Source organism: Leptosomus discolor, chromosome 25 (genome assembly GCF_034619465.1).
Source record: "Leptosomus discolor isolate bLepDis1 chromosome 25, bLepDis1.hap2, whole genome shotgun sequence".
In the NCBI taxonomy this organism is placed as follows: Eukaryota; Metazoa; Chordata; class Aves; order Leptosomiformes; family Leptosomidae; genus Leptosomus; species Leptosomus discolor.
In genome coordinates, this window is record NC_141415.1 from 7531146 (window position 1) to 7547037 (window position 15892).

The window sequence follows — 15892 nt, forward strand, 5'->3', positions numbered from 1 at the left end:
ATATATAGAAGATGCTTCTATTTCATTTCTTTGGGTTATTTATCACAGTGCTTTTCTGTTAACTGACTGGATTTTAGATGTGGCAATTCTAGGATGCTGATTTAGTTCTCTGATTCTTGTTTTAATTACCCTGGCGTTTATTGGTTTGAAGCAGAAAGCAGAAAAAGTGCTAGTAGTGGGTTTTACAAAAGGCAGAATGGAAGCACGGTATGAAATCTGCTCCCCATCAAACTTCTGGCTTGGGTCAAGTGTTTAAGGGATGTGACAGAATGTGCAGAACGTTTGTGTTCTAGAGGCGCAGTAATACACACGTAAGAGGTCCCAGGAACTTCCGTGTCTTATCTGAGAATCACACAAAAACCATTAACATTTTGGCTCAGGAACAAAGGCTTGGGTGTAAATTGTCAGGGGATTGTATTTTGGTTCAGAGTTTTGTTTTGGATGAGGTTCCTTTATGTTGTTCACTTGAGTTGGGCGAATGAAGCCAAGTTCAGGACTGGGAGGCTCCTGTTTGCTCCCAGCAGTTGGCACGGGGGGACATGAACCACCGCTGCCAACCCGGGGGTCCCTCCTTTCCCTCTCTGGCTGCAGTCTCTACAGTATGTTGTTCTTTGCAAAAACTTTTCTCTCAAACCGTTAGCTTTACATTACAAGTTAGCAAGTATTCCTTCCATCCCACATTTAACCAGTTTTTAACATGTCCCTGTCCTGTACTGTACCACACACAGTGTGTGGTGAGGCAAGGTACTCAGCAAAACGGCAGATCTGGGTCAGGAGCAGCAGTCGTAAATGAAGAATAAAGGGACACTAATGTCTCAAAGCTTGTTGAGTCCTTTTTATTAGTCAAGAAAACTGGAAAATTAGTTAGAATAGCAACATTATTTTATCTATTCATTACTAAAAATGATAAAAAAGCATCTCTAATTAAAATGCCTAATGTGTGCACCATATTTGTAGTTATTGAACAAAGAATTGATGATATATTTAAAGAACAAGGTGAAAATAGTACAGGTAATACCAATAGGCTGAAGCAGAAAATACACCGCATGACTGCTAAGAATGAAAATGCAGGCTGGTTTCGTGTGAAAGAACCTTAGTGAAAAGCCAACCACTGCATACAAAAGTGTTTATCCGTTTTGGCTTTGAGAAACCACAGCGTGAACGGAGCCTTTGCAGCATCGGGTTGTTCCTTATAGCTTCTCTTCAACTTCCTTAACATGGGATGCAATGACTTTCCCATCTACCACCTCTTCAACAATTGTCTTGATCTTTCTGGTTTTGGTAGGATCTAAACGTCATAAACGGAACAAAAAAATCATTATCAAAGTGTTAAAAATGATAAAACAGAGCAGCATGCGTACATGATCAGTCACGCCCTTTTCCTTTTAAATTGGCTTCTTGTTATAATGAACTCCAAGGTGTAGTTACAACAGAATAGCCTGTATTATTTCATTTATAAGACTTTAGAAACAAAATTTTATTCAAGCAGGTTCTACCTACCCTGAGAAGAATCCAGTGATTGTGTTTGTGATTTGGACCCTGTCAAGGATGAGCTTTCAAATGTGACTCCCTGTCCTGCGCTCCTAGAAGTGAATCAGAGACACACAACATTGCAGAATGTCAGGATCAGGAGAAGTTCCCTTTTCATGCTGGCATTGGTGGATTACGTTAAACACTGAGCAGAACGGCCCGTTCTCCTCAGAGGACGTCTGCATGATTTCAGAATCACTGCAGGTGCCTTACTCTCTTTTGGTGAATGTGCCACTTCTTTATTTACCTCTTTTTCCTGGAAAGGATATTGCTATGGAAAATAAAACAAAGGAGGTATTTTATGTCAATCCGTTGCTTACACAAACTCGCCATCCAGCAAGCGGCGATAGGTTTCAATCTCCATTTCCAGGCGAGTCTTGATGTCTAGAAGTTGTTGGTACTCGGCGTTCTGGCGCTCCATGTCAGCCCTGACCTGAAACAGCTGAGACTCCAGGTTCCCAATCTGAAGCTGCATTTGGGAAAGCTGAGCACAGTAACCTCCTTCCGTTTCTGCTAAAGTGTCTTCAAGGGATTTTTTCTGTGTAAGAAGGATATTAAATAATCTCTGATGAGGGGAAAAAAAAATTATTTACAAAGACAAAACCAGCTGGAATAGTTTAATGGGAGTAAGTATAGCCTTATTACTTAGAGATTTTTATTTTTTTCTTGAAATACCAGTTTGAAAACCGGCCCTTGCTGCTTCACTGACTGTGAACACAGAAGTTCATCTGCTTTAAACACACTACTTGCAATCCAATTATCTATAGTACTGCTGTTTGGGAACGAAAAGAGTGCAGGATTTAATAGGAAATAAATGCAAATCCTAAATCCTACAGAATAGCCTAAGATTGAGCAACACTTTTGAAGTTGGAAATCTTCCTCTGGCTAGTTAGCAGCTTCTTTAGAACATACCATGGCAAGCTGAGATTGTAGCTCAATTTCCAAGCTCTGGAGAGTCCGTTTTAGGTCTGTGATCTCACTCTTTCCTGACTGGAGCTGCTCAGTGTTGGTGGAGATTTCCCTTTTCAGCTCCCCGCTCTGAAATGGCAAGGAAGAATAGAGTGTCATTTTACCGTTCCAAATAGTTAACGAATTTTTACATGAGTTTTACATTTTTACACTGAATTTGCTATCTCTGGTTGTTACTTTTTCATTGAACCATGCTTCAGCCTCTTTGCGATTTTGCTCAGCAATGACTTCGTACTGTCCCCTCATGTCATTCAAAAGCTTGGTCAGGTCAGTTCCTGGAGCAGCATCCATTTCAACGCTGACTTGGCCAAATGCACTGCTTTGGATGCCCTGAAGCTCCTGCAGAGATTTAAAATAAAGAAGAGTTTCTGTTAATAAAAGGCAAAATAGTTCTACCAAAACTGTACGTGAAGAAATACATGTGACATCAATTCTGTTCCAACGAGAGTCCGTAGCTTGTGTGCATATTTCTTTCACTCTTTCACTTAGTAAACCCAAAAAAGAACAGCAAACAAACCAACTAAAGAAACCAAGGAACTCTCGCTGGCATAAATAAGGGAATAGTTTGATGTTTCACAATTCCATCTACCTTGTTATAAATTCACAGAGAAAAAAAAAAAAAGAAGTACCTCTTCATGATTCTTCTTGAGATAAGCCAGTTCTTCATTCAGGCTTTCGATCTGCATCTCCAGGTCAGCTCTGGTCAAGGTCAGCTCATCAAGAACCCTGCGCAGACCGTTGATGTCAGCTTCCACGCTCTGGTGAAGAGCCACTTCGTTCTCATATCTGTAAATAAAGTAATTAAATTTGATTTTTTACATGGTTAATGAGGTCAAATGCAAACTGTTACTATGCACTTATATAGATATCAATATGAAATATTAATACACATAATTATTATAATATGGTTTAATAATTACGTTAAAGTAATCTACAAGGAAAGAGATTTTTAAATACAAAATAATTTTTCCTTAAAATATTGGTAAGAGTTTTTGTAATATTAAGATATACTTACTTCAGTCTGAAATCATCAGCAGCCAGTCTGGCATTATCGACCTGCAGAATGATTCTTGCGTTGTCGATAGTTGCATTAATGATCTGCAACACAAACAGTATTCAGAGAATGATTTTGCAGCCCAATGGCTTTGCAGCTTGGTATAGCTATTTACACATCTATAATCCTAGATACAATTATGATATTAAATGTAACTTGTTAGCGTTTTGTATAATTTACCATGAAAATATATAGGACAGAGTTTCTGGGAGTCAGCATGCTTGACTTAACGGCAGCGTGCCAGTTCGTGTTCTGGACTAGATAGTTTATAACCTCTGCAGACCTTGCCAGGCAGCCTGTCTGTTTCAGGGGCCGAATTTGCGATGTAAGAAATACGAAACTTAGGAAAATATAAACTTTGTAATCTACAGGGGTTTGTAGAACCGCGTTCCATCACTGCCTTCTCCTTCATTCAAGTTAGACCAAGTCACACAGCACTGTGTGATACAGCTGCAGAACTGCCGTTAATATACAAGAAAAATTCAACACGTGGTACCAGTGCAACGTGACAGAGGGTATTACAAACGCCGGTGCTACAGAATAACTTTGCTCTTGGTTTCTGAAAGGAATTTGTTGTTTTTATCCAAAATATTATTAGGTGAATCACAAATGTAGAGATACATTAAGTACATTGCTTTGCTACCTTGTTTCGAAGATCTTCAATTATAGGAGAATATTTACTATAGTCGTTCCCAGATCCAGGGATGCAAGCGCCAGGGCCGGTTTTCTCATACCACTCGCGGATTTTGCGCTCCAGCTCAGTATTGGCATCCTCCAGAGATCGTACTTTGTCCAGATAAGCAGCCAGACGGTCATTGAGGTTCTGCATAGTTTCTTTTTTTGAGCCAGAAAGAAGGCCACCATCCCCAGCACCACCAGTGCCAAAACCACCTCCAAAACCAGATCCTGAGCCACCGCCGAAGCCACCTCCAAAACCAGATCCTGAGCCACTACCAAAACCACTTCCTAAACCTCCACCGAAAGCGCTGCCTAAGCCACTTGCATAGCTACCACCTAAACCACTGCCAAAGCCTCCACCTAAGCCACTACCTAAGCTGCTCCCAAAGGCTCCACCTGAGCTACTCCCAAAACCCCCACTGAAGCCAGAGCCTGAACCAAGCATGGAAACAGCACCAAACCCCCCGCCAGATCCACCGCCAAACCCAAGCCCGCTGCCCCCAAAGCCTCCTCCACCGCTAGAGCCAGACATTCTCAGAGATCCCCCGCCAAGTCCACTCCGAGAAGAGGATTGCCGGGATCCGCCGGTTGTGCGCACGGAGAGGGCCATGGTGCTCGAGGTGCCCTGGGCTGTCACGGGGAGCACCGGGCGCAGAGCAAGGCAGACCCGAGACGTTTGCCCTTTATATAGGGAAGGCAGCGGGGGTTGCAGTGCAGTCCCCACCTCCTGGGAAGATCTTTAATTCTGCCTCTCTCTTGTTTGGAGGGGAAGTCAGTTTAGTATGTCCTGACCAAACTCAACGGGCCAATCTGAATTGCCAACGGGAGTGGAAACCTGGTGCCCTCCAGGTATTTGCTGTGTGAGGGGGAATGGGTGGAGTAGAGCTAAGACAGCGCCGTGATGTTTTGCCATGTGCAACGAAGCACAAAAATTTCTTCTCGCATTTAAATCCTTCCTAAATAAATGTTTTTGTCATCAGGTATTTATTCACTGCTTTCTTGGTTTGGGGCTATTACAGGCGTATGTCAGGGGAGCCATCCCTTTCGTGTCATACAAACACGTGCTTCTTTTCATAACCCTTGTCGAGCGTGAACCTCTGCCAGATCAGTGCTCCCTGTACCTTTACTAAGAAGTAAGAAAAGTGATCACCAAAAGTGTATGAAGAGGCACATGGACGTTCAGTGATCTGCAGGTTGATCATTAATAGGAAAATTAAATATACTTGATTATACCAAATATAACTAGCAATTGTGCTTTCTGCCCTAAGCCTTTCATCATTGTCATACCTCTGTGTAATATGCCTAGCCTATACCAACAGTTTGTGCTTTTGAGCTGAAAACTAACCATTGCTTCTTCTAAACAGTTGGCTTTTATCTCAAAATAAGGAAAATGATTTCTGTATTCTGTGCTTTTCATAATATAAATGTAAAGGTCAAGTATTGCTCTTCTGGTTGCAGGTTTAGGCATGGAAACCCTTCAAAACCAATATACTTTTCTTTTGAAGTTATTTCAGTTAACAGAAAATGGTTTTTCTTTGTCCTGGCTTAATTATATCATTGGATTTGTCAACTGAAATGGGTTCACTTTTAATTTATCTACAAAGCATGGGTGCTTTTTCGGGCAGAAATGTATTATGATCAGTAGATCAAAGGTTTAAGTAAAGCATTTATGAGAAAGGAATTGATAGCCTGGTAACCAGTGACTCATGGCACCGAGAGCAAAGGATTATTTTCTTTGGCAGCTGTTTATGTTCAGTAAATAACACCCTGGACAGCTGGGATTTCAAAAGGAAGAGCTTTTTGTGTTTATGTTGTCAGGAGGAAAATGGGGACTCCTGGGCCTGGAGAGCTGGGTGTGCCCAGGCGGCTGGCGCTGCGCGGGAGCGGGGGCGTGCAGTTCCTGTGGAGAGCTTTGCTGGACCTGGTGGTCTTTTCATTCCTGACTGAAGTCCCATGTGATTTAATCAGTCCCAGAGAGTGAAAAATAATAAATAGGCTTCTTCAATTTATTTATTATTTTTAATTTATCGTGAAATGCAAATTGACACTTCTTATTTATTTGAAAATCAGTTTTTACTGAAGTGAAGCTGCATTACATTTGAATGGTTGTTCAAGTTCAGAAAAGGTGCACTGAATCAACATTTTAACACACTTAAAACCAAATCTACTCTGAATGTGCTAGTACAAAAGAGAAAAGAGATTGCTAAGTGCTGGATTGCAATTAAACTAACGTATTTGATAAAGAGTGTATCATCTATATCCGGTAAATTCTTTTATGTAGAGCTTTGGTGAAGTGTCCATCAAGGTGTCAGAAATAGCAGCTCTCTTCTGAAAACTTTTCATTTGTTAATACACTGAAAGTGTGAGAAAACTTAAGGCACCAGATGTTGAAGTGAACTGTCTGGAAAAATGAAGAAAAAATTCTCAGAGTGCTTTCAGAAGAGCCCGTTACTGTCCGGAGCTTCTTAAGCTCGTGAGCAAATTTTGTCCCACATCTTCATCTAGTGACTTTCATCAGCTTAGTGCTTTGAAACTTCAACAGTAAACATTGCTTCAGTATTTTTCTAAATTTAATTTAGGTTATTTTAAAAGCTATAGTAAACTCATGCTGTAAGTCATTTGACTTTCTGTTTTTTACTGAGCAAGTCTTTTAAATGTAATTTTGTAAAAACTAATACTTCGGGTTTTATCTGTCTTGGAAACAATTACACATTTATAACAGGCTGATTTGTTTTTTTCATCAAGGTATTTAGTCAGTCTGTAATCTAGTGACCAAAATCTAGTACTTCGTAACTTACTGATTTTTATTAACACTACCACACAATAACAACAATAACAACAAAAGATTGTTTGAGATTTGATAGTTTGGGATTTTTCAACCCTTCTGGGTTTTGGGGAGAATTAGCTTGGATTCTTTATGAAGTTTAGTCTTTCCATTTGGCATCAGCTCCAAGAAGCTCGGCGGCCGTCTCCTCTCTGCTGGTGCCATTTACACCTTCTCTTCAATCTCTTTGGTCTGAGAGGAGACAATCTTGCCATCAACCACCTCTTCAACAATTGTCTTGATCTTCTTAACTTTAGTCGATTCTGGGAATGAAATGGAACAGAGAGTTAATTAAATGCAGTGTCTGTTGACGGAACACTGTTGCCGTAGTGCTGGCAGCAAGTGCGCCCGTGGGGAGATGGACCAAGGCGTCTTCTCAGTGCAGTGATGTGAAGTAAACTGTCGGGCTACGCAGGAGATTGTTTCTCTTCCTTTGAACATTCTATATGTTACCCATAATACTATAGTGGGCGTTGTGTTGAATAACTCCCTGTCCCTCCTGATAGTTTTGCTTCAGTTTAGCACAGGCTTGTGGACCTAAACCCTGGGAACAGTCTTACACGGAAATGGCTATTGTTGCTATTAAACTAGATACTTCACTGAGGAGCCTGGGCTCCCTGTGTGGGCAGCGGAGTGAAGCAGATGCTTCTGAAGGCCTCCAGAGGGTAGTTAAATGATTCTCTGTTGTTCTCTTGGCTCTTTGGGGAGTCTGTGGTTTTACTTTGGGCACCTGAATTATACACATAAACCCAGGCTTTGTATAATCCCTATAGGTCATCAATTCATATGGCGGATTGCTTTCTTGATGTAAGATTCCACTATTGATTATTTGCTCTGAAACTGTGGTGTTCTATATCAGGCTACTTAGTTCCATAACATTTCAACAGGCAGCCATCAGAAAATAAGCAACTTGGTGTGACATACCTTTTTCAAGCTCTGCTGTAGATACTTCCACTTCGAAGTGTCTGTTCAAATTACAAATTAAAAAATATAAACATATGACACCTAATATTGAAGAAACATCCTTGTACCCTTCCTGGGTGTTTAATCAAGACAGGTAATGTCCTTTCATCAAGACATTTGACCAGGTGTTTAAATGAATTTTCTCTCAAGTAAAACTTGCTAAGCATAAGCTATAGGTGCAATTAATCTGCACACTCATTTCTGCAGTGCTGTGACTTCAGCTCATGCAGATATGCCAAATCTAGTTCCTGAGCCAGAAGAGCTGAACAGGCAGAATCTTGGTGGGAAATGTCACTCTCTGCTCGCCCCACTTTTGTAGATGTCTGCTCTTTTCACTACAGAATATGGGGTACTGGACTACCTGAACATTTAGTGTCAGCTCACTTGCAGCTCTTCAAATGTTTGCGTAGCTTGGCTACTAGTGACACAGGTGGAGCAGAGCATAATCCAGTGCAGGCGGCAAAACTTGCCGTGGGCTGCAAGAGAAGGTCAATATGCTCTTGCTGGTGCCTGCTCGAGTGTGGCGCCGTGCTGCAGTGTCTAAACCAGGTTAAAAGAAATCTAGCCCAGGTTAGCACAGGCCTCCACAAGCTGCAGTCGTTACAGTTACGGACAAGTGATCCAAAACTGAATTAGTGATGCGTACGGAGTGTGGCTATCTGTCCGGAGTGAGAGTATGTAGGTATGCAGAGGCCGGGAAACAAACCCAACCGACTTCCATAGCAGCTTCTGAAACAGCACGAACTGCAGCCTGCTCCGAATCTACAGCTGAGAACTGGACGACAGACTTCTCCCCGCCCCCCTCCCCAAGCAGCTGGGAAGCGGCAAATCCTACACTTTCACCTTCCGTGAACGTAGACAGTATCTGCACTGGTGTTTGCTGTCATACGGAACTAAACTGACAGGCAAAGCGTCTGTATTTCCTCACCTGTTGTCCTCCCCTTCCAGCAGGCGGCGGTACGTGGCGATCTCCATTTCCAAGCGAGTCTTGATGTCCAGCAATATACTGTACTCGCTAATCTGACTCTCCATGTCAGCTCGGAGTTGCCCCAGTTGAGCCTCTAAATTGGCAACTGCTCCCTGTATTTGGGTCAGCTGGTAACTATAACGTGCTTCGGTTTCAGCCAGGGTGTCTTCTAGTGAAGTTTTCTACAGCCGATGGAAAGAAGAGAGATGCGTTATTCAAGAGAACACATTGGTGTGTTACAATGACCTTTGATTGAAAAGCCTCTCAGTTTCTACATTTATCCATGTAACTGTCTGCTAAACACAGCCCTCATTTCAAGTGCTCTTTGTTATTTACCATGTTAAGCTGGGACTGTAAGTCCAGCTCCAGACGCTGGGCGATCTGTCTCTGGTTGGTGACCGCTGTCCTCTGGGTTTGCAGCTGCTCCACGTTGATCGCTACCTCCTGGTTCAGCTCAACTGTCTGAAGGGCAGAAATGAGGGGCTGTAAACTGCAGCGGGACATGACGGAGGTTCTGACCGATGTCTAAGTAATTGACCTTACCTGCTTTTCAAATCGTTCTTTGGCTTCCTGACGGTTTTTTTCTGCCATTTCTTCATACTGCTTTCTCATGTTTTCCATGGTAGTCGCCAGATCAATACTTGGAGCAGCATCCACCTCTACACTGACTGAGCCGCCCACCTGCTTGCGCAGCCTGTCAACATCCTACAGCAACGAGAAGTGTGTTAGCAGCAGCTACAGGGAGCTTCCACTCCTGAACGTTGGAAGGAAATTCAAAATCTACAGACATAGAAGTAATTCTTAAATAGCACCTCAGGGCACCATGACTTAATCACCTTGTAACCAGATAATTTGTGAATAGGTACCTAAATTTTGATGTGCTAATCTGGAGCTGAATCCCACTATAAGTGTAATATTCGAAGATGTCATTATTCCTAGTGAGGCTGTGCTTCTGTGTGCCACTGCAAAAAAATCTCTCCCTGACAGTGTTCAGCTGCTCTCACCTCGTTGTGGTTCTTCTTAAGAAAAGCTAGTTCTTCATTCACACTTTCAATCTGTGACTCCAAGTCTGATTTTGTCAAAGTCAAGCCATCTCGAACTCGGACCAGTCCGTTAATGTCACTCTCGACACTTTGCCTGAGCAGCAGCTCGTTCTCATACCTGTAGAATAAGGCTTGTTTTGTCATCGTGAAAATGCAACGCTTTGAAGTAGATGTTAGAAGTGGTAACTACTACAGTCTTAGTTGTAAAATGTTTCTTTTTATTAAACCTTACATTAGAAAATGTTTACTTCTCAGCTTTGGTACTAATAACTAGAAGCTTTCATGAATAAGAGAAGCATTAAAGAGAATTATGAAACAATCATGGAACTTACTTCAGCCTAAAATCATCAGCAGCCAGTTTGGCATTGTCAATCTCCAGGACGAGCCTTGCATTTTCCAACTGTGCAGCACTGATCTAAAAAGGAATGGTTGAAAGGCCACGAATCATTGCACGTAAATGCACACTTGATCCATTTCTGGAAATTAGTACCACATGTGGGCTTTTTCTCGCTTAACTTCAGCTGTCTACTAGTCACCTAGGTTTAAGCTAAGTTCCCCCTGAAGTGCATAGGAGGATTTAGGTTCTCCAAAAGGCAAATTATGCTGTCATAATAGGTGTATGAAATAGTTGGGATGAACTGCTCGCTTTTAAAGGATGGGAAATAGAACTGGTAAAAAGTAAGAGGAGAAAGATTTAAGGAAGTTCACTGGCAGAGTAATTTGACAAATCTGTCAGCTGATTGCTGTGGAAATAGTTTATTGTTTATAGTGGTACTTTACTGTTTCAAGTAGTGATCTATTATTTTTTTCTGAGCATTTGGCAGTCTTTTCTGAAAAAACACTTTGAAATCAACAGATGCTAAACTGTATTTAAATATGTAAACCGCCATCAGTATTTTCACTAATTAAAATTACCTAAGGCAAATAGAATTCATTAATTTTGATTTGAAGATTTTTCATGTATGAGATTACTCACATCTGCAGACATATATCTAGTATACAAATGATGCAAAATCTGTCACTAATTTGTATCTGATCAAAAGAAAGCATTTATTTTTCCTAGCTGAGACAATTGCAATCTGGAAAAGTACATTTTCTACAATAGATTATTTCTGTCTCCCCGGTAACTACAATTCATATACGTATAGATGGCTATGCGATATCTTACCTTCTTTTGGAGCTCTTCAATCGTTCTAAAGTATGAGCTGTAGTCATGCCTGACATCTATGGTGTTCTTCTCGTACCACTCCTTGATCTGCTTTTCAATCAGGGAGTTTGCCTTTTCCAGCGAGCGCACCCTCTCCAGGTACGAAGCCAAACGGTCATTTAGATTTTGCATGGTTGATTTTTCGTTGCCAGTGAGCAGCACATCGTTACCAGTAATACTAAGCTGGAAGTTCCCACTGAAGCCTTGGCCATAGCTGGTGCTGGTAGATATGCGGGTGCCGTAGCCACCGGCTCCCCCGTAGACGCTGGGTGCCTGAATCTTTTGGACAGCCATTTTCCTGGAGGTCACACCACTGACACTGGGTGCAGTGGGCTGGAGGTGGGTGCTTGTACCCCACTGGAAGCTTTGGCTGGAGAATGCCATTGTGTGCTTTGTCCTCTGAAATGGAACAGCTCAACCTGCACAGGCGCGAGCAGCTGAAGTGAGGAGCAGCGAGCGCCCTGTGAACCTTTATACTGGGTTTCAGAGGGGAAGCACAATCGCTGTAAACCCCACCTCTGCTGACACACGATGTGGCTGGTGTCAGCACAAAGAGCACCCAGCACATTGCCCCCACGCTCCGTACAGTGTCAGGGGGTTTTCATCTGTTCATCTGTGTTTGAGAGAAACTCCTCAGGTAGTTTGGCTTGCTTTGTAATTAGTTTGAATAAAAGATAAACCACAAATAAACTGTTGAATCATTTATGCCAGTATACGTGCAGCCATACTCTCTATAGTCCTTTTGAACAAACAAGTAGATTCTTACCCCCGTGTGCAGTGTATGAAATTAAAATGAGAGTTGACTATATGTGACGAGAGACTTAAAATATTTATATTTGCAATCAATCCTGTATTTCTGTTGAGGAGGCAACAGTTTGGGCCTCAGGACGGTCTAGAACAGTGTATGAATTACTAGAAAGGAGGCGTCTGTAAGCACCGTGTTAGTTCATTCTATAGGAAGCACAAAACAATATTCATACTGTGACTGGAAAGGGAATGCTGTTGCAGTTAGCCTGCATGGAATGTGCATTCATTTAGTATTAGAAAACCATTACACATTGAACTTTACCTTTCAGCACAGTTGAAATTAAGCAGAAAAAGAATTGCTTTGTTCGTAAAGAAAGTAATAGGAACAAGGATATTGAAATCTTCCTTGCCCACTTTGTTTCATGTATGAGATGCTGAGGTCCATAGAGTGACAGGAGGCGCTGGGCTTCCAGCATGACTAGCTTCCAGCCCTCCAGTGTGGCTGAAGTTAAAGCAGAACAAGTATCCCTCCTGCCTGGTCCATGTTCCAGGCAGAGAGACGACCAGCAGCGAGTTCCACTGCCGGGCGTTCTGTCACAGCCCGGGTGTTAAATCACTGCCTTTGTTCAGCGCACGAAGAAACCCAACAACCCAGCTTCTGATCGTACTGAGGTTCCTAAACTGACTGTGGTGCACACTTTTGATACAGAAAAGGCAGAGGTAAAATGGAAAGCAAGGGAAGGATCTGATTGCTGAGGGGGTGTTAGCGCTGCAGGAAAGCAGGCAGCAGGTGGGCACCGGGGCACTACGTAGATGTAGCTCCCTGGGGCGTTGTGCTGGCAATACCTCTGTGGATTATTAATGTACAGCGAGTCAGGGAGAACAGTTAACAATATTGCTTGTATTAGTGAGAACAGCTGCTGGACACACTGCTCCTCAGCCCTGGGGCAAGGAAATTGGTGAGACACTAAGCTCTGGAGGCGGTAAACTCTGTATTGGGAACATCTTCAGGTTTTGGAGAACGCCTAACCTGGGGTCCAGGGGAATCAACACGGCTAAGTTTGTGAAGTTACTGTGCTACAGATCACTCGAAACAGTGTTGGATCAAGGTAAAGAGTTAAGCTGTCGTACTTGGCTATTCTGAACAAATGCGTCTTCCAAACCAAAGTGATCAGTGTTCAGGGCAGACCTGCTTTGCAGGGGAATGCTGTGAATTGTCTCTGGACCTTGAACTTCTTTGGGTGTAACTGGTAATGAAAAACGTTTATGGCAGTTGAAACCAAAGTACACTAGCCGTGTCATTTGGACTGTCACTATAGAAACTCAAGATGGGTCATCTTTTGTTCATTAAAAATATTCAGACTGAGTAAGAATCGATCGTGTTAGTAGGGCAGAGCTTACACCTTTAAAGCTGTGAGGAATATGGCAAGAGATCCTGCTACAGTTCCATCTCTTGGCTGTGTATTTCACTGCCTAGATCTCTGGCAGGATTTGTCGATAGTCTGTTTGAGAGTAAACATCCTGCTTTGTCTTCTTAGTATTTATTAAAATCAGTTTCCGTGTTGACAGTATTTTTTCTAAACATCACTTGAGGATTCCATTTTTTCTTTTCTTGAGCAAATGGCAAAGGTTATTTGTTAGCTTTCGTGCTTGCCTATAAATGCAACAAGATGTCATCAAAGGTCTAGACTGGCTTTTGTGGGTCAAATTCTTAAACTTTGTACTCACAACTATCCCACCTCCGTATGGAGAAGCAGCTACATAGTTCAAATATCAAAAGCTAATTGTGTGTGTTGTTAAATCACTGTCAGGTGTTTGAAAATTGCAGAAGCTGGATACCATTTAGAAATGTGAGAATAATACAAAAATACATTTCAGATTGATAGAGAAATAAAATTCACTGATACATTTCTAAACTTTTCTCTAACTTCACCTTTTACAGTGATCTGAATGACAGTGGACATCCCGGTTAGGTCAGACATTTGCCTTGTGTTTTGGCTCTGCTACTTTAGCTCAAGCTGAACTTTCAACACCTATTTTTCTTCCAGAATCCTCTTGATTATTGAGCAAAAGTGTTCAAGGCGTATGCAATTGGAAGCACAGAGCAATAGCACCACGCAGACCTAGTATGCAACGATACTGGGCTGAATTGTCTTAGCATTCTTTTTCTTTTCTTCTTTGAATTGTTTACTGACAGTATCTCTGGTCTTAACCATTTTATATGTGCTTCTACTAAAAAAAAGAAAGCTGGAATGTTTGCGAGAATATTCACTAAGATCAGGGTAGGTATCGTTCATACCAGAGGTGGGTTTTGCTCCTATTTTTTGGTTCAGTACAATTTTTTTCACGGAATATATCTTGAATGGTTCTGTAAATCACTGGAAACTGCAAGAGTGAACACCAAAGACTGTATCTATACCAGTAAGTGAAACCAAGGCAAGGCCCACCGACCGGCTGAAGGGCAAGTGGCTTGTCGTGGCTCAGAGCCACAAAGCTGTACAGCTGTCGGCTGGGAGAGGTCATCAGCCTCCGCTGCCTCTTGAACTATGCCCAGGTCTTATCTGGAAGAACATGGACTGCCTTATTTTAATGTTTTCATATTTTACTGGGTGTAACAGGAAGTTGTCTAAATAGATGTTGGGCAACCTGAAAATGTATTCTCTGAGATCTGCAGTTTTGCTCAATGCTGAAGAGGTGCTGCTAACGCTTCGCTGGTGTGTGGTTCAGCAGCGCAGGCTCCAGCTCCAGACTCGGCTGTGAATACTCTGGAGTCGTGCGTCATGCTTCCTTTCGGTAGCGTGCTTGGCCGGAGTGGTCTGGGTGTCGTCGCGATAAGACAGTTGTAGCAATGCTAATAAATTGTTTGCTTTCATGGAGAAATCCAACCTGTGTGGCAGAAGTTTAAGGTATATTAGAGAGCAATGAAGATAAGTCGTGCAGGACTATGATAAGGTGTACATGCCATTTAGTGTTACTCACCTGCACTAACCAGCCATGGGTAACCAGTCTTGAGAGTTCAAGGAAAAAAGACACACCCTGCTTTGGTTCTGCATTTATGCTGCCTTTGGGTGGAACATAGGCTTTTCTTTTGGCTGACTGAAAGCTTGAAGTAAAGTCTTTCCGCTCAGTCTTTAGTGATGGTCCATTCCAGGAGTGAAATCCAATGCCCGTTCATTAGTCCCTGGAACTGTGTGGCTGATCTCAGTTTGGATTTTGTGTCATAAGAATTTGAATCTGAAAGCTCTCCTACAATACAGCCCTGAAAGGACTTCCACTGTGCAAAGTGCATTCGAGGAAGAGGAATTCCTTGTTCAATATTCCAGCCATCTTCCAGTGTTCAGTACTTCTGAGAAATTCCCCTCCTCTTCTTAACCTACTTGTGAGAAGAAGTTACTTCCCGATTTCTGCCATACAGCTGGTTTACAACCAGCTGTGAGATGAGGTTTCAGGGGAAAATCAGAGTCCATTTTTAATGTAGATGTGAGCCAATCGCCGATTTTAAATTAAAATTTTTCTGAATGACTGAAAAAAAGTACTTCGAACAATTCTTCACCCTGAAAACAAACTGTCTCTGCACCATGTGTTAATGCAAATGCTGCACCTTTGAAGATTGCTGTCTCCAGAGAGTAAAGAAAGGTGGTTTGTGCTTTGCTGAATGTGATCAGAGGAGGGAATGGTCCGGGTGGTGTCACTAACTCACCCGGATTCGCTTCAGCCCTGAATGTTTGCAGCACAAGATCTTGTGCTGTCTTCCTCACATACATATCTTTTTTCCTCATTTCCCTCTCCTTTTGTCCAGTGAAAATATCTTCATCATCAAATCCCTACACCTGATTTCTTGCTGCTTTGAGCTTTTGACCGGAGAAATACGTTTAAACCATTCCTTTAAACAATATGGTCTTTCAAGTGT

The 15892-nt window shown here is 42.2% G+C and overlaps 2 protein-coding genes across 6 annotated transcripts; both read right to left on the reverse strand.

Moving 5' to 3' along the window:
* Positions 1 to 1190: 1190 nt before the first annotated feature.
* KRT12 (keratin 12) lies at positions 1191 to 5176 on the reverse strand. 5 transcript variants are annotated; one of them, XM_086478018.1, is made up of 9 exons: positions 4652 to 5176; positions 4197 to 4591; positions 3515 to 3597; positions 3129 to 3285; positions 2677 to 2838; positions 2443 to 2568; positions 1851 to 2068; positions 1501 to 1583; positions 1191 to 1288 (listed from the first exon to the last, which is right to left on the reverse strand). In XM_086478018.1, exons 1-9 carry the CDS (start codon positions 4839 to 4841, stop codon positions 1191 to 1193), a joined length of 1512 nt encoding a protein of 503 aa, XP_086334144.1. In that variant the 5' UTR covers positions 4842 to 5176. The 5 variants fall into 5 exon arrangements, with proteins under 5 accessions (XP_086334144.1, XP_086334148.1, XP_086334147.1 ...); XM_086478022.1 differs by having other exon boundaries at positions 1857 to 2068; positions 4197 to 4480; positions 4565 to 4847; XM_086478021.1 differs by having other exon boundaries at positions 4197 to 4480; positions 4517 to 4841.
* A 2044-nt stretch (positions 5177 to 7220) lies between these two features.
* Positions 7221 to 11619, reverse strand: KRT20 (keratin 20). The gene is made up of 8 exons (XM_009953308.2): positions 11197 to 11619; positions 10361 to 10443; positions 9990 to 10146; positions 9529 to 9690; positions 9322 to 9447; positions 8947 to 9167; positions 7980 to 8020; positions 7221 to 7318 (listed from the first exon to the last, which is right to left on the reverse strand). Exons 1-8 carry the CDS (start codon positions 11617 to 11619, stop codon positions 7221 to 7223), a joined length of 1311 nt encoding a protein of 436 aa, XP_009951610.2.
* Positions 11620 to 15892: the final 4273 nt, after the last annotated feature.

Excerpts from the sequence above, each read along its gene's own strand:
- KRT12 (XM_086478019.1), bottom strand. The coding sequence starts at position 4,841 with ATGGCCCTCTCCGTGCGCACAACCGGCGGATCCCGGCAATCCTCTTCT. Across the intron at positions 3,286-3,514 it reads GCTGATGATTTCAGACTGAA|ATATGAGAACGAAGTGGCTC; the intron begins GTAAGTATATCT and ends CTTTATTTACAG. Across the intron at positions 2,569-2,676 it reads AAGCATGGTTCAATGAAAAA|AGCGGGGAGCTGAAAAGGGA; the intron begins GTAACAACCAGA and ends TTGCCATTTCAG.
- KRT20 (XM_009953308.2), bottom strand. The coding sequence starts at position 11,619 with ATGGCATTCTCCAGCCAAAGCTTCCAGTGGGGTACAAGCACCCACCTC. Across the intron at positions 10,147-10,360 it reads GCTGATGATTTTAGGCTGAA|GTATGAGAACGAGCTGCTGC; the intron begins GTAAGTTCCATG and ends CTTATTCTACAG. Across the intron at positions 9,691-9,989 it reads TTAAGAAGAACCACAACGAG|GATGTTGACAGGCTGCGCAA; the intron begins GTGAGAGCAGCT and ends TCGTTGCTGTAG.